The sequence below is a fragment of the Pleurodeles waltl genome, chromosome 11, assembly GCF_031143425.1.
Source record: "Pleurodeles waltl isolate 20211129_DDA chromosome 11, aPleWal1.hap1.20221129, whole genome shotgun sequence".
In the NCBI taxonomy this organism is placed as follows: domain Eukaryota; kingdom Metazoa; phylum Chordata; class Amphibia; order Caudata; family Salamandridae; genus Pleurodeles; species Pleurodeles waltl.
Genome location: NC_090450.1, coordinates 6,985,229 through 7,008,930, shown reverse-complemented (window position 1 = coordinate 7,008,930; position 23,702 = coordinate 6,985,229). Strand labels below are relative to the sequence as shown.

General features: G+C 47.3%; 1 protein-coding gene across 2 annotated transcripts in view; it reads right to left on the bottom strand.

Moving 5' to 3' along the window:
* UTS2B (urotensin 2B) overlaps positions 1 to 23,702 on the bottom strand; it is a 140,160-nt gene that overhangs the window by 24,187 nt on the left and 92,271 nt on the right. Inside the window, exons 1-2 of one of the 2 annotated variants that reach the window (XM_069212776.1) lie at positions 18,359 to 18,501; positions 9,037 to 9,138 (exon numbers count right to left, since the gene is read on the bottom strand). In XM_069212776.1, the coding sequence (XP_069068877.1) occupies positions 9,037 to 9,138; positions 18,359 to 18,458 (202 nt within the window). In that variant the 5' untranslated portion in view covers positions 18,459 to 18,501. Of the gene's footprint in view, positions 1 to 9,036; positions 9,139 to 18,358; positions 18,502 to 23,702 lie in introns of those variants that run through there. The other variant, XM_069212777.1, reaches the window with a different exon arrangement.

The following is a 23,702-nucleotide window of genomic DNA, read 5'->3' as shown; positions in this document are numbered from 1 at the left end:
AGACAGAGACCCTAAGTAGCCGGAAAAGAGGGTTTGGCTACCTAGGAGAGAGGATAGGCTAGCAACACCTGAAGGAGCCTATCAGAAGGAGTCTCTGACGTCACCTGATGGCACTGGCCACTCAGAGCAGTCCAGTGTGCCAGCAGCACCTCTGTTTCCAAGATGGCAGAGGTCTGGAGCACACTAGAGGAGCCCTGGGCACCTCCCAGGGGAGGTACAGGTCAGGGGAGTGGTCACTCCCCTTCCCTTTGTCCAGTTTCGCGCCAGAGCAGGGATAAAGGGTCCCTGAACCGGTGTAGACTGGCTTATGCAGAAATGGGCACCAAATGTGCCCATGAAAGCCTTTCCAGAGGCTGGGGGAGGCTACTCCTCCCCTGCCTTCACACCATTTTCCAAAGGGAGAGGGTGTAACACCCTCTCTCAGAGGAAGTCCTTTGTTCTGCCATCCTGGGCCAGGCCTGGCTGGACCCCAGGAGGGCAGATGCCTGTCTGAGGGGTTGGCAGCAGCAGCAGCTGCAGGGAAACCCCGGGAAAGGCAGTTTGGCAGTACCAGGGTCTGTGCTACAGACCACTGGGATCATGGGATTGTGCCAACTATGCCAGGATGGTATAGAGGGGGCAATTCCATGATCATAGACATATTACATGGCCATATTCGGAGTTACCATTGTGAAGCTACAGATAGGTAGTGACCTATATGTAGTGCACGCGTGTAATGGTGTCCCCGCACTCACAAAGTTCGGGGAATTGGCCCTGAACAATGTGGGGGCACCTTGGCTAGTGCCAGGGTGCCCACACACTAAGTAACTTAGCACCCAACCTTTACCAGGTAAAGGTTAGACATATAGGTGGCTTAGAAGTTACTTAAGTGCAGTGTAAAATGGCTGTGAAATAACGTGGACGTTATTTCACTCAGGCTGCAGTGGCAGGTCTGTGTAAGAATTGTCAGAGCTCCCTATGGGTGGCAAAAGAAATGCTGCAGCCCATAGGGATCTCCTGGAACCCCAATACCCTGGGTACCTCAGTACCATATATTAGGGAATTATAAGGGTGTTCCAGTAAGCCAATGTAAATTGGTAAAATTGGTCACTAGCCTGTTAGTGACAATTTGAAAGAAATGAGAGAGCATAACCACTGAGGTTCTGGTTAGCAGAGCCTCAGTGAGACAGTTAGTCATAACACAGGTAACACATTCAGGCACACTTATGAGCACTGGGGCCCTGACAAGCAGGGTCCCAGTGACACATACAACTAAAACAACATATATACAGTGAAAAATGGGGGTAACATGCCAGGCAAGATGGTACTTTCCTACAGGGATCATCCACAAGTGCTTGATGGTAAACACTGATTGAACCACGGCTTGGAAGTAGCGCATAGTAAGTGGAGGTGTGATTTCTGTTTTCGGGATTGAACTGGTGGTCTCTATAGCGTATTGAGTGTGAACAGGGTGTAGTGTTTTTAGCCTGGCCCTGGTGTTGTCTAGGCCTGGGAGGAACTTGCGGAGTTTCAGTCTGTGGATTTTCGCGCTGTTACGTAAAAACTCAGCGAGATCCAGCAGAGTTCTGGGAGCGGGGGCAATTCAGGAACCTCGAGGTGCTCACGCTGACTTTTACCAGCTTGTTCCATACTGTAATATCAGCGCAAACAGCGCCACACGCTGCGCCAGAGGACGCTGTTTCTTTCTGCTGCTCAAGTAGATATTCTACTCAAGTGGCAGCTTTCTCAACATCCATGGTTGGCCGCGTTGAGAAATCTTGCCGGGAGGCGTTCTAGAGCCGAAATATCACACCAGGGCATGCAAATTCCTGCTCGCACTCGCCAACTTAATGTTGGTGAACTGCACGTGAGAAAAAATTCCACCATGCAGGGGTTGGAGGAGTTGTGGACGAACTACACACTGCAAGCAGAGTGAGCAAAACTCTTTGAACTCCGCCGGCGGAGAGGAACTTTTCACCCACCCCTACTTTTATCACTGTGTTGTGTTGACAGAGCTTGGTTGTCCCGGCACCTGCATGGTCTGGGATAAAAGGTAACAAGTGCTACTTTCCTACAGGGCACAAGTCCCAAAGACAAGATGCCTGGACATGTCCTAGTGGCTGTACACCACTCTTTTACAACGGTCCTGGTAGCACTTTCCCACAGGGGCACTTAGAAGATTCCTGGACAGGTGCTCCATAGGAATCCGAGCAGAGACAACTTCCCACTGTTCACCCACTGACTTCTAAATCTTCCAAGAAGACACTTACAGAACTTCAGCAGGAATCATGAGAGGACCAGTGGAAAAAGGTTATTTTATGTGTCTTCCTCCCTCCCCATCCGTGCATTGTAAGTTTACTGCTACGTTGTACTGCAGTATTTTGACGCACACTTCCAAGGAAGTGCGCACATGATGTGGGGAGATGTGAGAGACTTAAGCAGAAGCAGGCAAGCGATTTTAGGCAGCACGTGGCTTCCACTGGCTAACGCAGTGTTTTTTTCCACCTTTGCACAAATGCAATTTCAGCAGAAGTTGAAAATGTGCCGCGCTCTGCAGAAGAAGATGAATGGCTCTGCCCTGTGTCCTGGTGCACATCCGGCGCGGGTCCGGTGGCCACGGTGCCAAAGCTGTGCGTCAGGCAGGCGATGCCCTCTGTGTTCATTCGCTGAACATCCTGGATCAGACTCTGCTTCCTAAAGCAGACACCGCCTGTGCAGACCTTCTAGGCGCTGTAGGGATGCGTCAGGTGCTTCTGTACACGAAGCAAGGGCCAGCTCCTTAGAATATCCTGAGAGACAGGTCCTCAGTTGTGACGGCCATGATGGGAGAATGCGTTATCATTTGGCATCAGTGTCATCTGCTCAACCATTTGACTTGCAACAGAGCTCACTAGGTTCTATTATATTTCTGGGGGCAGTGGGGTCTCCGGAAGGGACGCAGACAACCAATCAGCCACTGAGGGTTTTACTGATGACGCCACCGCTGTGGGTACCAGTGCACACTATCAGGCCAAGGGTACTGCATGTTCCAATGATAATCTATGCCCTTTGGGGTATTCAAAGGGATCATTATCCTAACACGGATGCGCACACTACGTGTCTGTGCAAACGTTTTGAGTGTGTGGTGTCTAATTCACCACTGAGAGGTATTTGCAAAGGTTTTTGACACAACGAGTAAAGCTGAATCCTGCATCAGACCACAACCACTTTTAAGTAGAGGTTCCTTGACTTCAGTCCTGTGTCAGGTGGCACACAAGCACTTTGCTGCCCTTCAGACCTCCCATCAAGTCAAGAAGTTAGTCGTGTATTGTACACCACACAGACCACCATCACATCACTTTCAACCAGAAGCGTTCTACAACTAAAGCGGGCAGTGACAATGGGTGCCCAGTAGGCACAGGGGAGGCCGTATCTCCATAACGTGCATTGTCCTCCTTGGCTTGGTGTCCCCTCACTTCCGCTGGTGTACAGTCAGCCCCTCTAGTCCAGTGATGACCAGATCCATCCCTCAGTGGTGTCCTGACTCTCTCCAGAACCTCCTTTCCTGTCCTTTCAGCGCCCCTGCCCATCTCTTCTGTCCTAAGCCACTGCCCTTAGTGTTCTTGTCCAAAGTTGCTCCACCCACTCACCACAACTCACCCTCAGCCACACGCTCACCTTTGTTGCTCAGCATCCACTGCTGCCCTGACTGTCTGGTGCACCAGCTAAGGGCTCTGGACTGATGCACCTCATGGAAGTGAGACCCAATGACCCAGTACCCCCTGACAGAGAATCAGGACAATATCAAGGGAAATGCTACCTGGTGGACACCCATATCCAAGTGAAGAGAGCTTGGCAGAACAGTTACAGGGTGGTACAGACCATGCGTTCTAATGATGGCACCAACAAGACAGATACCACCAGAGATGTGGAGTCAGCGTAAAGGGTGTGGAGAACACACATACTAGACACAGCAAGGGGCGTAGAAAGGGCCACACGGTGACAGAGTTAGTAACAACAGCTAAGACAGAGGGTGCAGAGGACACAAAAACTGGACTGCAACACTCTGAAGGGGGAAAAAGGGTCCCATGGAGCTCTCAGGCACACCCTTGCAGGCGGGTGCCGTCACTCACTGCATCCACCTGCAAACAGATTAACTATGTCCTCAAATTGCAGGAGGGTTCCCACCTGCACAGGGAAACACAGGGAGGCATTGAAGCAGACACTCCATATTTCTCTTGAAGGCTCTGCCCCCAGGTCAGCACGAGTTTGCAGCTGCCATGAGGGCAACACATTCTCTGTGATAGGGTGCACTATCCCTGTTTGTGAATGGTGCACCTATTTAGGTGTCTGCCATGGTTCAAACAGGAAAAGTGTGCCGTATGTGTAATAAGGGTCCGGGGCTTCATAGTATAATCCATCTTGCCATAAAATATCCATACCAAGGAGAGTTCTCAAGCCCAGGCTGTATTTTCAATAGTATAACTCATTCTACACAATCTATATTCTAAAGCCTTCAGAAGCCTCAGTGGTTACTCAATCATAAAGCTCATTGTAAATACCTATAGTCTAATGTCTTCTTAAGCCCAGGTTTTCACTAAACCTTACAGCTCATTGTGCAGTTCATAGACAGGCAGGTTTCGTTGAAGCCTAGGTGTTGGAGAATAGTAGAGCCCATTATACAGCAACTTGACTGAAGGTCTTCCCAAGTCAAGGTTCTTATTGAACTATACAGCTCGCCGTACAGTGCAGCACCAAGAAAGCAAGGACTTATCTTCCCCTGGCCCTTATTGAATATTACACCTCATCATGCAATAACTAGACTGCAAGGTCTTCTGAAGCCCAAGTATTCACTGAATAATACAGTTCATTGTAAAGCACCTACACTCGGTCCTATCTAGCCTGGGTTTGAATCGTACAGCGCATTGTGCAGGACATACACTAGAGGGCTTCCTGAAGCCTATATTCTTATTGAAGAATACTGCTCATTGTACAGCACTTAGCCTGGAAGGCCTTCTTCATCACAGGTTCTTATTGAATAATAAAGGTTGTCAGACAGTACCTACACAGGAAGGTCTTTTCGATCCCAGGTTCTTATTGAATAATAAAGGTTATCACACACTATGTGGGTCATCTTACAGCACCTAAACTGAAAGGACTTCTCGATCACTGGTTCTTATTGAATAATACAGGTTGTCAGACAGCAACTACACGGGAAGGTCTTTTCGATCCCAGGTTCTTATTGAATAATGAACGTTATCACACACTATGTGGTTATCTTACAGCACCTAAACTGGGAGGACTTCTCGATCACAGGTTCCTATTGAATGATAAAGGTTATCACACACTATGTGGGTCATCTTTCAGCACCTAAACTGGAAGGACTTATTGATCACAGGTTTTTATTGAATAATAAAGGTTGTCAGACAGCACCTACACGGGAAGGTCTTTTCAATCCCAGGTTCTTATTGAATAATAAAGGTTATCACACACTATGTGGTTATCTCACAGCACCTAAACTGGAAGGTCTTTTCGATCCCAGGTTCTTAATGAATAATGAAGTTATCACATACTATGTGGGTCATCTTACAGCACCTAAACTGGAAGGACTTCTCGATCACAGGTTTTTATTGAATAATAAAGGTTATCACACACTATGTGGGTGATCTTACAGCACCTAAACTGGAAGGGCTTCTCGAACACAGGTTTTTATTGAATAATAAAGGTTATCACACACTATGTGGGTCATCTTACAGCACCTAAACTGGAAGGACTTTTCGATCACAGGTTCTTATTGAATAATAAAGGTTGTCATACGGCACCTAAAAGGAAGGTCTTTTCGATCCCAGGTTCTTATTGAATAATAAAGGTGATCAGACAGGAACTAAACTGGAAGGTCTTTTCAATCCCCGGTTCTTATTGAATAATAAAGGTCGCCAGACAGCACTTAAACTGGAAGGTCTTCTCAATCCCAGGTTCTTACTGAATAATAAAAGTTATCTTACAGCACCTAAACTGGAAGGACGTCTCAAACACAGGTTCTTACTGACTAATAAAGGTTATCTTACAGCACCTAAACTGGGAGGGCTTCTCGATCACAGGTTCCTATTGAATAATAAAGGTTATCACACAACATGTGGGTCATCTTACAGCACCTAAACGGGAAAGTATTTTTGATCCCAGGTTCTTATTGAATAATAAAGGTGATCAGAACTATGTGGGTCATCTTACAGCACCTAAACGGGAAAGACTTCTTGATCACAGGTTCTTATTTAATAACAAACATCGTCATACACGTCCTAAAAGGAAGGTCTTCTCAATCACAGGTTCTTATTGAATAATAAAGGTTATCTTACAGCACCTAAATTGGAAGGACTTGTCGAACACAGGTTCTTATTGAATAATAAAGGTTATCACACACTATGTGGTTATCTCACAGCACCTAAACTGGAAGGTCTTTTCAATCCCAGGTTCTTAATGAATAATGAAGGTTGTCACACACTATGTGGGCCATCTTATAGCACTTAAACTGGATGGACTTCTCGATCACAGGTTCTTATTGAATATTAAAGGTTATCACACACTATGTGGGTCATCTTACAGCACCTAAACTGCAAGGACTTCTCGATCACAGGTTCATATTGAATAATAAAGGTTACCACACACTATGTGGGTCATCTTATAGCAGTTAAACTGGAAGGACTTCTCGATCACAGGTTCTTATTGAATATTAAAGGTTATCACACACTATGTGGGTCTTCTTACAGCACCTAAACTGGAAGGACTTCTCGATGACAGGTTCTTATTGAATAATAAAGGTTGTCATACGGCACCTAACCTGGAAGGTCTTTTCGATCCCAGGTTCTTCTTGAATAATAAAGGTTGTCATACGGCACCTAAACTGGAAGGTCTTTTCGATCCCAGGTTCTTATTGAATAATAAAGGCGATCAGACAGCAACTAAACTGGAAGGTCTTTTCGATCCCAGGTTCTTATTGAATAATGAAGGTTATCACACACTATGTGGGCCATCTTATAGGACTTAAACTGGAAGGACTTCTCAATCACAGGTTCTTATTGAATAATAAAGGTTATCACACACTATGTGGGTCATCTTACAGCACCTAAACTGGAAGGACTTCTCGATCACAGGTTTTTATTGAATAATAAAGGTTATCACACATTATGTGGGTCATCTTACAGCACCTAAACTGGAAGGACTTTTCGATCACAGGTTCTTATTGAATAATAAAGATTGTCATACAGCACCTAAACTGGAAGGTCTTTTCGATCCCAGGTTCTTATTGAATAATAAAGGTTGTCATACGGCACCTAAACTGGAAGGTCTTTTCAATCCCAGGTTCTTATTGAATAATAAAGGTGATCAGACAGGAACTAAACTGGAAGGTCTTTTAGATCCCAGGTTCTTATTGAATAAAAAAAGGTTATCACACACTATGTGGGTCATCTTGTAGCACCAAAACGGCAAATTATTTTTGATCCCAGGTTCTTATTGAATAATAAAGGTGATCAGAACTATGTGGGTCATCTTACAGCACCTAAACTGGAAGGGCTTCTTGATCACAGGCTCTTATTGAATAATAAACATTGTCATACACGTCCTAAAAGCAAGGTCTTCTCAATCCCAGGTTCTTATTGAATAATAAAGGTTATCTTACAGCACCTATATTGGAAGGACTTCTCGAACACAGGTTCTTATTGAATAATAAAGGTTGTCATATGGCACCTAAACTGGAAGGTCCTTTCGATCTCAGTTTCTTATTGAATAATAAAGATTATCTTACAACACCTAAACTGGAAGGATTTCTCGATCCCAGGTTCTTATGGAATAATAAAGGTTGTCATACGGCACCTAAAAGGAAGGTCTTTTCGATCCCAGGTTCTTATGGAATAATAAAGGTTGTCATACGGCACCTAAAAGGAAGGTCTTTTCGATCCCAGGTTCTTATTGAATAATAAAGGTCTTCAGACAGCACCTAAATGGGAAGGTCTTTTCGATCCCCGGTTCTTATTGAATAATAAAGGTCGCCAGACAGCACTTAAACTGGAAGGTCTTCTCAATCCCAGGTTCGTATTGAATAATAAAAGTTATCTTACAGCACCTAAACTGGAAGGACGTCTCGAACACAGGTTCTTACTGACTAATAAAGATTATCTTACAGCACCTAAACTGGGAGGGCTTCTCGATCACAGGTTCCTATTGAATAATAAAGTTTATCACACAATATGTGGGTCATCTTACAGCACCTAAATTGGAAGTACTTCTTGATCACAGGTTCTTATTGAATAATAAACATCGTCATACACTTCCTAAAAGGAAAGTCTTCTCAATCCCAGGTTCGTATAGAATAAGAAAGGTTATCTTACAGCACCTAAACTGGAAGGACGTCTCGAACACAGGTTCTTACTGACTAATAAAGGTTATCTTACAGCACCTAAACTGGGAGGGCTTCTCGATCACAGGTTCCTATTGAATAATAAAGGTTATCACACACTATGTGGGTCATCTTACAGCACCTAAATTGGAAGTACTTCTTGATCACAGGTTCTTATTGAATAATAAACATCGTCATACACTTCCTAAAAGGAAAGTCTTCTCAATCCCACGTTCTTATTGAATAATAAAGGTCGTCAGACAGCACTTAAACTGGAAGGTCTTCTCAATCCCAGGTTCTTACTGAATAATAAAGGTCATCTTACAGCACCTAAACTGGAAGGACTTCTCGAACACAGGTTCGTATTGAATAATAAAGGTTATCACACACTATGTGGGTGATCTTACAGCACCTAAACTGGGAAGTGTTCTCGATCACAGGTTCCTATTGAATAATAAAGGTTATCACACACTATGTGGGTCATCTTACAGCACCTAAAAGGAAGGTCTTCTCAATCTCAGGTTCTTATTGAATAATAAAGATTATCTTACAGCACCTACACTAGAAGGTCTTCTCAATCGTAGGATGTTATTGAATAAATATGGTCATCATACAGCACATAAACTGGAAGATCACATCGATTCCACGTTTTTTATCAAATAATGAACGTCATAATACAATACCTAAACTAGAAGGCCTTTTCAATCCCAGGTTTTTATTGAGCAGCAGTGTCAACAGCATGTCTTGATTTGTTACTTCATCTTTCTCTGAAAACAGTTCATTTTCTAAAACAAGAAGTAAAAGAATAATAAATTCATCATACAAACGTGTCAAAATGTTTTTCTAATGACAACAAATTGTAACCATAGAAAGGTTCCTTACAATTTTACATACATATGGTTTAGTTTCACTAAGGACTTTTCGCCCCAACCATATACACCTAGTCATGGAAAACCTGTGACATCTTCCGCTTCTTAGCTTTGGGTGCAGACACCCAGAGAGGAAGCCTATAGTAGGTGTAGATGGGGTCAGTGTTTGTGTAATTGGGTGACAATGCTGGAATGTTTTTCTTGGTTGGATCAGAGAGGGAGTAAGGTGCCTGAGGTGGTGAATTAGAGGTAGCCCTGGGAGCTGAATTCTGACTCATTTACCGTGGCCAGAGGCAAGGGTCATCTGTCGTCTGTCTCCAACCTGTCCCTTAAGTCTCAGCTACATCAGGATATAGATCCACTTACCTCCTTGTGGAGCAGCGAGTGAGTGATGCTGGTTAGGTCACAGCTAGAGTGACTAGAGTGATAGAGTGGGAGAAGCTGTTTTATAGAAGTCCTCCGCTCACACCTGGTAATCCATAGTTTACCTGAAAGTAGTCAGAATTTCCCCATCATTCTCAGGTGTCTCCCTGTGGCATGGGAGGATTGATGCTGCACATTGTCCACCTCTTTGCTTCAATGTCACCTGCTGTCAACCCTTCTGAGACCTCTGGGGGCCCTGTTTGTGGTCCGGAGGTGCCCATGCCCCGTGGATTAAATGAATCTTGGTGAGGTGATGTACTACTTCAGACTAGGAATATGTGAGTATCACGAGCGAAGAAACTGTGAGGTACAGAAACAATCCCCAAATTGACTCTCTATGTTGTATGGCCATGGCTTACCCCATTATTCTCAACCAATGTCCTCTCCTCTAGCTATGGAGATGGTTCTTTTAGCCCACTTCTTATTAAGAGGGTGGGCTGATAAATACATAGAGCATAGTACCTAGGCATTCATGTAAATTATTTTGTTCCGGGGTGCACTCTCTCTTGGGAGAGATAATCCAGGTGAAAGCACTATGGCTCGGTTTAGAACTAGCTATGCCCCACTTGTGCCTCCATCCTAATACACATACGTAGTACTGCTGCTTGGCACATAGTCCAGTAAACTACATAAATCAGCCACCAGGTTGGTGCCAATGTCAGCCAGATACCTACACCATCATAGGCTGAAGTGAGTGTAAGCATTGATTGAATGCACTAGCAATGCTACCCTAGTGATCTGGTCTCCGCCACCCCACGCTCTTCCATTTCACTGCCACATCCCTCAATTTTCTGACCATCTTCTCCTCCAAGATCTCAACTCTTTAGAACTCACTGGCAGGATCCTCTCTTTGCACTTCTAAAGCACACATTTTATATGTCTTTTTCATTCGAGATCTAAGGGTCTAGGACCTGGACTCAGCCTTCCTCAATGCTAATCAATCATGTACCCAACCAAACTCTTTCTTACCCCATTATAAAAAGCACTGCACCACTTGCTCTCCACCACCTGTCACTCTGCTTCTCCCATCATAATCAACAAGCAGTGGCAAAGCCAATCGTTCTTACCATATGGCTTTACCAATACAGACCTATTGGCTTTGCCCGTGCTTTTTTCTGGTGATGTTCAGCATTAGCAGAAGTACAAAAACATGTGTATTGCTGATACCAAACTGCAACAATTGTGCATATGCCCTCATGTGCCATCGGACACATGCTTGTATGGGAAATGACACTCCGGCAGCCCCAGCATTATAATGCTGTACGCATTCATGCACCAACACACCCGCACACATATTCATCAAGATGCGTTGGCCTTTTTTTTAAGTACAGCGCTTCAAGATGTCAGACACCCTGGGAAAGTAAAGTAAAAAGAAATAAACAAGGAAATAAAAAGTGTGCAAAAACATGTTTTTAGAAAGATGCAGACCAGCGGCAAATTGCAGCTACACAGCCCTTCAAAATGTTTTTAAAAAATAAATAAATAAAGTGGGACTGTGTATGAGACAGGGGAGCAACACCTCATCAGCAGCAGCAAACAGTGAGAGGAATAGGAGACATGGAGGATAGGGTGGTCATAAAAAAAAAGGAAAAAGAAAAGGAAAAGAAGGACGGTGTTGGGAAAACAGTGGGGGCTGCAGTGGGGGCACAATATGGGGACGGAGGAGGTGGAAAGGGAGGTGCAGCCCATGGGTAGGGGATGCGAGCAAGAAAGCACAGGCACTCTCATGGAGAGGTAAAAGAAGAGAAACATATAGTTCTCTGAATGTAAGCAGTGGAAGGACACACGTTGCCATCCAGTCTAAACATGGTAAAGAAGCAGTGCTCCAGAGGTTGATCAAACAATGAGTGAGGAGCAGAGCCACTGACTAAGAAGTGTGGGAATGAGACAGACAAGCAAGCCATCCAATAAAGGACAAGGAGCTGATATAAAGCCCACCTTATGGATGCACTGTAATGTATTAGAAACAATAGGTCTTTGACAACAAACAAGTAAAACTGTCTCTAGGCAAGACCGAAAAACAAACACATTGAACAAAGACAAACTCCCCAACTATCAGCCTGCCTCATTCCCTCACTTTTCCATACGCTTGAAAGAATTATCCTTAAGTCGGTGGTGCAGGACCAGTTTTCAGGGGGTTGGGGGGGTTGTCATCAATGTGATATCACTGAAGTCACAGGGATTGTGATAAATCCAACAGGACCTCGAGCTGAGCCATGGCGGGCATCTGACTCAGGCTTGACTTGTGCCTTCAGTGGTCTGGTCGCCTTTATAACTAGGAGGTGGGATTTCAAAACCATGTTACAGGTGGGCAGAAAGGGCTTTTTATACTTACCAATGTTCAGAGACAACTAGAGACAGACAAGCCTTTACATGACATAGTTAATAAGCATCCTTGGTCGGTGGATGCAGCAGTGGTTCTTGGTGTACGGGCATCTCCTCAGTGGTCGGTGGATGCAGCGGTGGTTCTTGGTGTACGGGCATCTCCTCAGTGGTCGGTGGATGCAGCGGTGGATCTTGGTGTACGGGCATCTCCCCAGTGGAAGGTGGATGTAGCGGTGGATCTTGGTGTACGGGCATCTCCCCAGTGGTTGGTGGATGCAGCGGTGGATCTTGGTGTGCGGGCATCTCCCCAGTGGTCGGTGGGTGCAGCGGTGGATCTTGGTGTACGGGCATCTCCCCAGTGGTGGGTGGATGCAGCGGTGGATCTTGGTGAACGGGCATCTCCCCAGTGGTCGGTGGTTGCAGCGGTGGATCTTGGTGTACGGGCATCTCCCCAGTGGTGGGTGGATGCAGCGGTGGATCTTGGTGTTGGTGTGCGGGCATCTCCCCAGTGGTCGGTGGGTGCAGCGGTGGATCTTGGTGTACGGGCATATCCACAGTGGTGGGTGAATGCAGCGGTGGATCTTGGTGTACGGGCATCTCCCCAGTGGTCGGTGGTTGCAGCGGTGGATCTTGGTGTACGGGCATCTCCCCAGTGGAAGGTGGATGCAGCGGTGGATCTTGGTGTACGGGCATCTCCCCAGTGGTTGGTGGATGCAGCGGTGGATCCTGGTGTGCGGGCATCTCCCCAGTGGTCGGTGGGTGCAGCAGTGGATCTTGGTGTACGGGCATCTCCCCAGTGGTGGGTGGATGCAGCGGTGGATCTTGGTGTACGGGCATCTCCCCAGTGGTCAGTGGTTGCAGCAGTGGATCTTGGTGTACGGGCATCTCCCCAGTGGTGGGTGGATGCAGCGGTGGATCTTGGTGTTGGTGTGCGGGCATCTCCCCAGTGGTCGGTGGGTGCAGCGGTGGATCTTGGTGTACGGGCATCTCCCCAGTGGTGGGTGGATGCAGCGGTGGATCTTGGTGTACGGGCATCTCCCCAGCGGTCGGTGGTTGCAGCGGTGGATCTTGGTGTACGGGCATCTCCCCAGTGGTGGGTGAATGCAGCGGTGGACCTTGGTGTACGGGCATCTCCCCAGTGGTAGGTAGATGCAGCGGTGGATCTTGGTGTACGGGCATCTCCCCAGTGGTCGTTGGATGCGGCTGTGGATCTTGGTGTACAGGCATCTCCTCAGTGGTCGGTGGGTGCAGCGGTGGATCTTGGTGTACAGGCATCTCCCCAGTGGTCGGTGGATGCAGCGGTGGATCTTGGTGTACGGGCATCTCCCCAGTGGTCAGTGGGTGCAGCGGTGGATCTTGGTGTACGGGCATCTCCCCAGTGGTCGGTGGTTGCAGCTGTGGAACTTGGTGTACGGGCATCTCCCCAGTGGTCAGTGGGTGCAGCGGTGGATCTTGGTGTACGGGCATCTCCCCAGTGGTCGGTGGATGCAGCGGTGGATCTTGGTGTACGGGCATCTCCCCAGTGGTCGGTGGTTGCAGCTGTGGAACTTGGTGTACGGGCATCTCCCCAGTGGTCAGTGGGTGCAGCGGTGGATCTTGGTGTACGGGCATCTCCCCAGTGGTCGGTGGATGCAGCGGTGGATCTTGGTGTACGGGCATCTCCCCAGTGGTCAGTGGGTGCAGCGGTGGATCTTGGTGTACGGGCATCTCCCCAGTGGTCGGTGGTTGCAGCTGTGGAACTTGGTGTACGGGCATCTCCCCAGTGGTCAGTGGGTGCAGCGGTGGATCTTGGTGTACGGGCATCTCCCCAGTGGTCGGTGGATGCAGCGGTGGATCTTGGTGTACGGGCATCTCCCCAGTGGTCGGTGGTTGCAGCTGTGGAACTTGGTGTACGGGCATCTCCCCAGTGGTCAGTGGGTGCAGCGGTGGATCTTGGTGTACGGGCATCTCCCCAGTGGTCGGTGGATGCAGCGTGGATCTTGGTTTACGGGCATCTCCCCAGTGGTCGGTGGGTGCAGCGGTGGATCTTGGGGTACTGGTGTCTGTGCAAGGCTAGGAGGATGCCGTGCTGTTATCTGTATAGCAGTAAATCAGTGTAGTGGTAGGCCTGCTTGACTCCTGTGTACGAAATGCGTTCAAGATGTAAGGGTAAGTGATGACATACTGGTGCCTGTGTAGTGGTAAATTGATGTACTGGTATGGCTTGGTGTACAGGTGTCCATGTAGTTTTACGTTGATGTTGTTTGTCCTCATGTACTGATGTCCATTTAGGTGTAAGTTGATGTTGTGGTATGTCTTGATGTACTGGTGTCCATGTAGTGATAAGTTGATGCAGTGGTATTCCATGGAGTACTGGTGTCCAAATAGTGGTACGCTGATGCAGTGGTATGTCCTGATGTATTAGCGTTGATATAATGGTACGTTGATGCAGTGGTATGTCCTGAAGTTCATGTAGTGGTAAGTTAAGTTTGCAGAAGGTCTGTCCATTAAATGTTTAAGGCTGATGGGGGGCGGATGTGATTATATACTGGCATCTTTGAAGCAGTAAGTTAATGCAGTGGCAGGTATACTGGTGTCTATTCAGTGGTAAGTTGATGATGTGCTACGTCATGCTGTAACGCTGTCTATGCAGTGGTAAATTGATGATGTGGTACGTCATGATGTAATGCTGTCTATGCAGTGGTAAGTTGATGATGCGGTATGTCATGATGTAAAGCTGTCTATGCAGTGGTAATTTGAAGATGTGGTACGCCGTGAAGTACTGCTGTCTCTGCAGGAGTATGCGGGTCAGCTATGCTTTTAGTGGCCTCGGAGCTGCTCAGACATGGATAGAAACACAGGAGTTTGCTGCCGTGAAAGCCACATATAAGAAAATCTAAGATTACATTATACGGACTAATTTGAAGACGAAGTGTCACAAACTTTTAGGTCCAAGTGAAATGACATTTACGCAGGAGTAATTTCGCGTAAATTCTGGATTTTCCTGTCAAACTTGTTACTCGAAATGCCAAAATTAGGCCATTGTGCTATGTCGCATTATTGAGATTGTGGTTGTAGCAACACAATTAAAAATAACGGCACGGCTGTTCGCGTCATCTGCAATTGTGTACTTTTTTTTTTGCTGCAAGTGCATCCTGGGTTCAAAAATCGATGCGTGGAAGCATTTCGTGGTTAAAAAAAGGACAAAATACCAGAGTGGCATTTCGCATAATAACGCATCATTTTGCAGCAGTGTTTTAGAATCGTGTTCATTTTCTGAGAAGAACATTATGCAAATTTCACTCTCGCCTAATGCTAACGAGACAAATTTGTAATAACAACCTTAAAGGTGAAAAGGCAAGACGGTGGGAGGGGGGGAAGTTTGAGGGGGGTGTTCACCTGTGACCTCCCCGCCCCAGCCCCGTCACCTTCATGCCAACAGAAGCCCAAAGTTGGACGACATTAAAAAAAACACCATATTATGACTCTAATAATAGAAAGAGGCGCTATAATGGGTTTAATATAAATACGAAGCACTGTAAGGAGTGTGACGTTTGATGAAGAGGCTTGGGCGAGGATGTGCCTGGAAGCGTTATCACAGCATCCTTGACAGGGCGGGAGGGAGTGCACAGGTCAGACGAGTGATGTTAACGAGCCTCCGATGCCCCTGTGGGATGCGGCTTTTAAAGGATGCTTATAGATCAAAGCACAGCGCTCCTCCCGCAGCCGACCAGCAGTGTGACCTGAATACCGCTCTGTATTAACCATTCATCCTGCCTCAAGGCACCCCCGCTGCGAGCGTGGCCACAATAAAACTATTCCCCAGGTCACAAGCGTTTCACGGGTGGATCATTACACGCACACCGTGCACACACTCCCGACTTCCACACACCTCTTCCTGTGGGTGTCGGGAGCCCACAACTCCACCGTCAGAGGGGGTACCTGCCCTGCGAGTAGTTTCGGGGTTCAGGCGGAGGTTGGCAGCTCTGGAGTGTCGGGGGATTTGAAGGGCTGCAGGCCTATGTCACCGAGGTCCCTGCTGATAATCTAGCCGTGTTGTCGATCTCGGCTCAGCAGCATGACACCATGTGTGCATGTGGGCAAACGACTGGATATCCGTTCGACCCTTGGCTCCCAGCCTATAATGATCGGAGATCTATACCTGCTGCGGACTCTGCAGTAGTCTTTCCGTTGCTCCTGTTTTTCCCCTGTTAGTTCTGTCCCCTGCTGTGGAGTTGTAAAATTCACACAGTGTGGTCATGCGTGTGACAAAAACAAGTAATGGTGATCGTTTATGTGCTTCATCCTTGCAAAGTGGAGAGACAGGTATTGCCATCAGTTCAAGAACTTAAGGTAGTAAAATGAGTAATCTACTCGGACACCTTCTTGGTAGGTCAGCTGTCCCTTGGTCCTGCCCATCGGGGATGGGATATAGGAAGTCCCTTGGTCCTGCCCATCTGGGGATGAGATATAGGAAGTCCCTCAGTCCTGCCCATCTGGGGATGAGATATAGGGAGTCCCTTGCTCCTGCACATCGGGGATGGGATATAGGAAGTCCCTTGGTCCTGCCCATTGGGGGATAGGATGTAGGAAGTCCCTTGGTCCTGCACATTTGGGGATAGGATGTAGGAAGTCACTTGGTCGTGCCCATCGGGGATGAGATATAGGAAGTCCCTTGGTTCTGCCCATCTGGGGATGAAAAATAGGAAGTCCCTCGGTCCTGCCCATCTGGGATGGGATATAGGAAGTCCCTTGGTCCTGCCCATCTGGGGATAAGATATAGGAAGTCTCTTGCTCCTGCCCATCTGGGATGGGATATAGGAAGTCCCTTGGTCCTGCCCATCGGGGATGGGATATAGGGAGTCCCTTGCTCCAGCCCATCTGAGGATGGGATATAAGAAGTCCCTTGCTCCTGCCCATCTGAGGATGGGATATAGGAAGTCCCTTGGTCCTGGCCATCTGGGATGGGATATGGGAAGTCCCTTGTCCTGCCCATCTGTGAATAGTATATAGGAAGACCCTCGGTCCTGCCCATCTGTAGGATCTTGGAAGACCCTTGGTCCTGCCCATCTGGGATGGGACATGTGAAGTCCCTTGGTCCTGCCCATAGGGGCTAGGATGTAGGAATGCAGAAAACAAGGAGTTGTCTCAGACTGTTAAGGGCGTTCTTGAACCCAGAGGATTTATCATGGAAAGGCAGCCCAGGTAGCGCATCTTGAATGCTGGCAATGCTAAGTGCTTCAGTGCGCTAGGCAAGTGCCATCACTAAATATACGTTCACCTGATGTCTGTTTTCCATGAAATATGAGAACCTCACTCAGTACATGTCCAAAAATTTACCATGTGAGTGTGTCGACTCGTAGGGCTCTTAGGACCCTGCAGTGGAAAGTTGCCCCCCCCCCCCCCTTCATCAAGGAGACAACTTGGCCAACTTGAACAGATGCTGAACACTCACTCTTTAGAGCTCTAAGATTGGCTCCAGTGAGTAGGTTCCTGCACCCTCTGCAAAGCGCCTCTTGCTTGCACATCTGCAGCCCGCAGCACCTAGAAACCGAATGAAGAGGAGCACTGGTGATGACCTCTAGGGAGGTCATGGCAGGCAGGCCTTCTATGGGACTCATCTATGGGACTCATCTCTCAAGAAACCTGCGATCCGCTCTCACTTACGGGAAATAGAAGGCGTGAGCGCCGCGGCTGCCACCCCCCGAGGACAACCCCTGGTAATAATGTGCCTCAGTGTCACAATGGGGTCATCCAGGCGCTAACCGCAGGGCTCTTTGTATCACCCGAGAGATACGGTGCACATACGGACTACCGGAAAGTAGGTGCATCAGCAATCATCTGCCAAAATATCGTCGTAAAAAAATCCCCTTCTAGAATGTATTAACATCGACCTGCTAAAATATTGTGGTAAAAATATTGACTACCAGAATACTGATATAGTCATTTCAATGTGCCAGAATATTGTGGTGAAAATCTAAAGTACCAGAATATCTTGAAGGTGACAGATGCATTATACTATTCTTAACTTCACATTTATGTACCTTAATAAAATATTAATATCTTCGAGATACGTGGATCTGAAGTTAAGATTAGATCACTAAAAGATTTTGGCAGGTGGAACATAAGTCAGGTCTGTTTATGGACAGATGTTTCCTACAATTTAGGAGTGTCCCCTACACCACCCAGAGGGAGAATTGTCTGGTAAATCAGAACAGATGTTTCCAGAACAAAATTCTGACTCCTGACCCCAAATGATGGCTCCTCACCTTTCTGTAACTTGCCCTCATGGACAGACTGACCATCCACGAGGCTGGACACTCCCAGGAGATAGGAAAGTCACAGCTTGTTTGGGGGAGGCCCATGGCTTCAGGGTGGATATGCCTTCAAGGGGCCCCTCTCCTCTTACCTTGTAGCATGAAGGGCTTGGCTTGCGCCAGCTGGAGCGCGCCCATGAGCAGGAGGGCCAGGGTCCCCAGGCAGAAGGGGAGTGAAGTCGCCTTGTCCATGGTGTGGTGGGTCCAGCAGGATCTGAAGACCAGAGGGTGGAATGAAGCCGCGTGTCCAGGGCCTGGGGCCTTTTATGTGGTGGACCACGCGTGCGCGGTGTGTCATCATCTAAAGTATCCCAAGAAATATAATCCAGCCTGCCAACATCACTCACTTCTTGGAACACTGACAGACAAATGGGGTGCCTGACTGACGTCAAAAGCGGGTCGATGCATTTCATATATTTCACATATGAGTGGTGTGACGAGGGCCGTGGAAACATGAAGCTTCGAGGCACCGAGGTGGGGGTAATTTATGGAGGTGTTCTTATGCACCTGTTTTAATTAACCTGAGCAGCTTCCAGCGCGCGCCGACGTGATGGCGGGAGGTGTGGACGGTATCGATTGAGGAGATGGGAGGCAGGCTCCCAAATTGTTTCTTTTCTCCCCGGCTTTGGGACTTAGGAGCGCTTGGAAGAAGGAGTACAAAGGGGTCCGGGGAGAGGCTTCAGGACGAGCCTGAGATTAATGGAAGCGGCCCTAATGTCCTTTGAGCGTGTGCGCTCGGACGGGCCCCGCCGCGTGATGGATCGGGGATCGATGGGCGTCCTCTGAGCGGATGGCCACAGGTGTGATGCGGCCACGTCGCGTGCTGCGGCCGGGGCCATGTATCAATGACACTTTTTTAATCTCCTCCTGCGTGTCTGTCTGGCTTGAGAGACGTGGCCTGTCCATCCCGGCGCTGGGTCAGGGGGCAGATCTGAGTCACTCAAGGAGCTGCAGCGAGAGTATTGGGAACTAAAGAGAACTAAAGAGGGGGCTGGCTGGACCCCCTCTAGTTCTTAGAGCCGATTTACAGACACGTATCAAGAGTTATCTAAGTACAAAAATGGTTTCTAATTTTTATAGGTACACGTGACATGTAAATGCAACAATAAAGTGTACAAGACGGTCCATGAATAAAAACCCCAATACATTTAAATAAACAATTGGGACTTTGACGCACAGTTAATGTGACTCAGGAACGAGAGCTAGTCCACCTTCCAGTGCAGACTTGACGAGGATGTCTCATAACACGGAAACAGCCTAAACAAATTGAGCAATATAGGACAGGTTTAATTGCACATGGTCTAGGCTACACATTTTGCACATTTTTAATGTCAACGAACTGGGCTGTGCTGCGCAGCTTTCATACTCTACATGGACTGCACTATACTGGATGAAACTTTTTTTATTGTAAGTAAACTAGGCTGTGCTGTGCACTTTTCATTCTCTACATGGACTGCACTGTACCAGGCACACCTGTTTTACTCTCAATGAACTAGGCTGCACACCTTTCATACGCTACTTGGATTGTGCTGAACAGGATGCACATTTTTAATGTCAATGAACTGGGCTGCACACCTTTCATACTCTACATGGACCGCGCTGTACCAACTGCACCTTTTTTACTCTCAATGAACTGGGCTGTGATGTGCACCTTTCATACTCTACATGGAGTGGGATGTACTGGGGCATCTTTTTTATTGTCAATGAAGTGGGCTGTGCTGAGCACATTTCATACTCAACAGGGACTGTGCTGTACTGGGTGCACCTTTTTATTGTTAATGAACTTGGGTGTGCTGCTCACCTTTCATACTCTACATGGACTGCTCTATACTGGGAGCACCTTTTTTATTGTGAATGAACTGGGCTGTGCTGTGGGCCTTTCTTTCTCTACATGAATTGTGCTGTACCAGGAGTACGTTTTTTACTCTCAATGAACTGGTCTGTGCTGCAAACCTTTTGTAATCAGCATGGACTGTGCTGTACTGGGCACAACTTTTGTACTGTAAATGAACTGGGCTGTGCTGCGCAGCTTTCATATTCTACATGGACTGCACTGTACTAGGAGCATCTTTTTTTTTTTACTTTCAATGAACTGGGCTGTGCACTTTTCATTCTCCACATAGACTGTGCTGTGCTTGGTGCATATTTATTGCTGTCAATGAACTGGGCCGTAGTGCACACCTTTCATACTCTACATGGACTGCACTGTGCTGGGTGCACCTTTTTATTGTCAATGAACTGGGCTGCGCTGCGTACCTTGCATACTCTATATGGCTTGCATTTTAAAGTGTGCACCTTCCACGTTCTTCAAGGAGCTACATGCACAGGGTTCACCTTCCATATTCAGTACACATAATATGCTAAGGCTCATAGGGCAGTAAAAAATATACAAGTGCTGGCAAAGCCAATAATTGTCGACTTTCAGTGGTGTTGCCAGAGTTTTGAGCTTTCCCTATGACTTTTGTGATGCTGCTCCACTGACCATAATGTAACCAGTGGAACAACAAATTAATTTGCAGAAAATTATGGTAAACCCGTTATGCCACAGGGGAAAGACAAACAGAAGGAAAGTGATTGATGAGAAAGCCAACCAATGGCAAGAAGTGGGCTGACCCAACTTCTAGTTTGCACATCGCTGTTGTTCGCAATAGGTTTTCAACAACAGACATCTAAAGCTAAATGCCATCTATAGAGAAGACCTAAGCATGCCAGGCACGTCAGCAGCGTGTGTCCTACAGAATCAGCGGCTAGCTGCTACAACACGCCAGCTCTATGCATTTTCTAAGGTGTCCAGGGCAAGACTAAGAGAACAGGCTTGGGCCACTGCCTCCTCAGGTGTTAATGTTACTCTCGTACAGAGAGGAGAGCCGAGGCGCGGAACAGATGAAGATGTGGTCTTCAGAAAACATACAGAAGAAGCATAAAAGGAGGGGCAAATACTGGCCAGCATCTGACGAAATTCCACCAAGCCAGGCTCCATCAGACGTGACTGGCAACCTGGATTCACCCCCCTAAGAAGGAGCACCTCACCACAGCGAAGGGCACTTAGGAGGCGTTGAGCAAACACAGCATCAAAGGGGTAAATCCTCTAACCAGCCGGAATCACCACTGGAAATAACATCATCTTTTCATGTAGAGTGTGGTGATGTAGCTCCATGTATGATATTACTCCACATGAGATAGTACACCAAGGGCCTCATTACGACCAGCTATTGTGACTGTGGCGCAATAGCCACGGCCATACCGCCGGCCCCTCCCCTATACCGCCAGGCTTTCGCCTGGTGGTCATAATCCCCAGGGCAGCGGTGCAAGCACCGCTGCCCTGGGGATATGAGTCCCCGACTGCCAGACTGGCCACCAAGGTAAACACCGCCATGGAAAGGCTGGCGATAAGGGGACTTGGAGTGCCCCTGGGGGCCCCTGTACTGCCCAAAAGTGCATGGGCAGTGCAGGGGCCCCCAGGCATAGCCCCATCGCACATTTCACTGCCCGCATTTCGAGCTGTGAAATGTGTGACAGGTGCTACTGCACCTGCTGCACATCTACATTGCCGCCGGCTCTATTACGAGCCGGCAGCAATGTTGATGTGACTTTTCCTCTGGGCCAGCGGAGGGTAACACTGTTATCATCTGCTGGTCCAGCGGAAAAGTCAAACTAGGGAGCCAGAAATACCACCAGCACTGGCAGTATTCAGGCACCCACAGCCTCGGCGGTCTTCTGTGAAGACCTCTGAGGTTGTAATGAGGCTCCATAAGTGCTAATAATGAAATAGGTAAATCCTCCAGATTAAAAATGTGTTACAATGAAGACGATCCACTTGGTAAATGTAGAACTGTTAGCCACAGCTAAGCATGCAGGGTTATCGGCGCTCGTCTCGCCTGTCCACTGAAAACACTACCATCTGTCACTATCAGGATCCCTGTGAAGATGCCCTGTGAATGTTCTCAGAGGATGGAGTGAGGAGAGACAGAGGAAGCAGGGGGAGTTCTGGAAGGGAAAAGGGAATATAATTTAAAGATTACAGGAAAGAGATTCCACAGCACATAAAATAAATTGGGCGACCCCATGAAAATAGCATCCCTCCGCGGCAAGTGATAAACATGCGCTACCATGAAGAAAACCGACAGAGAGGACTGAACCCACAAGCATTAGCATGTGTCAAGCAACTAACACCCCAGAGCTTCTACCACACGTTTAGCAATCAAACAGTGATCTCTCCCATATGTGTGCATGAACATGCACTGATTGTTTTTGGTCGGAATATAAGACCAGTCTACCCACAGGGAACACTAACCTTGGCCAAACGGTTCTACTATGACACTGCTTCTGTCATTGCTTTTATTGGGTGGCTGTGTGGTGTACCACCACGGCAGTGTTAAACGTGTGCTAAACCATGCAGGAGTGGTTGTGGTTTGTTTTAATGGGTACAGTGTGTGTTTACACTCTAGGGTGTTAGCAGCCACATAGGTACACATTCCTACACAGATGTCACTAGCTGATCACTAGTGGCAGCCTGTGCTTAAGACATGAATTTGTTGCAGAAGGTGGGCACTGACACTCCTCCTTGGGGCCAGGAACTCATTTTCCATCATCAGCTCTGAGCAAGTGCTAGAAATACAGAAAAGGAAGGAGGAATAGAACGAAAGGGAAACTGAGACAAAGGGAAAAACTAGGGGCACAATCAAACCTTCAGGAGTCCTGCGGTACCGTTGCTTCTCAGTGACTTACTAAAATGTGTAAAGAGCGGTGGATGCAATGCTAGAATCACTCTCAGCCACGGGTATTTACTCAGGCCACATCCCAATCCATCATTATGTTGTCCACTATGCTACCCCCGTTTGGACCCAGCTTTAGGCAAACCAATCTTGACCCTGCTCCAATGGGACCAGTCCCGTCCCAACTGCCAGGCCAAGTCCTCTCTGGACTGGAACACAAGCAACCCAGGACTTGTTGCACCCTAGCTAACTATTATTTTGTTTATTTTAGTGCCTCCATTAAATAAAACTGTTACCAAGGCTCCCTGGACAAATCAGGCATTATTCATTGTATCATATACAGTTAATAGAAGGAACTTCAAGTTGTCATTGCTATCACATTTTGACTTTTTCCACCCTCTATGTACCTGTTTTAGTAAGACCTGTTTAAAGTGCAATGTTGTATCTACAATGCTAACTGAATTAATTTGTTTCCAGAGACGCTGGACGTTCTTTTCATCATGTCACAAGCCATCACTCATGAAGAAGGGGGCTGGATTTTCTCCAGTAAATTATATTTTATATTAAGTGGTGGATTACTAAATAGAATCAATAGGATCAATATTTATGAAGGTCTTGGCATGATTTATTTGAAAGCCTCCTACCTTTCAATCAGCACCATCGCACAATTTATAGCTGCTATTGAAATGAAGCCGGACCCGTGCAAATGATGAAATAACTT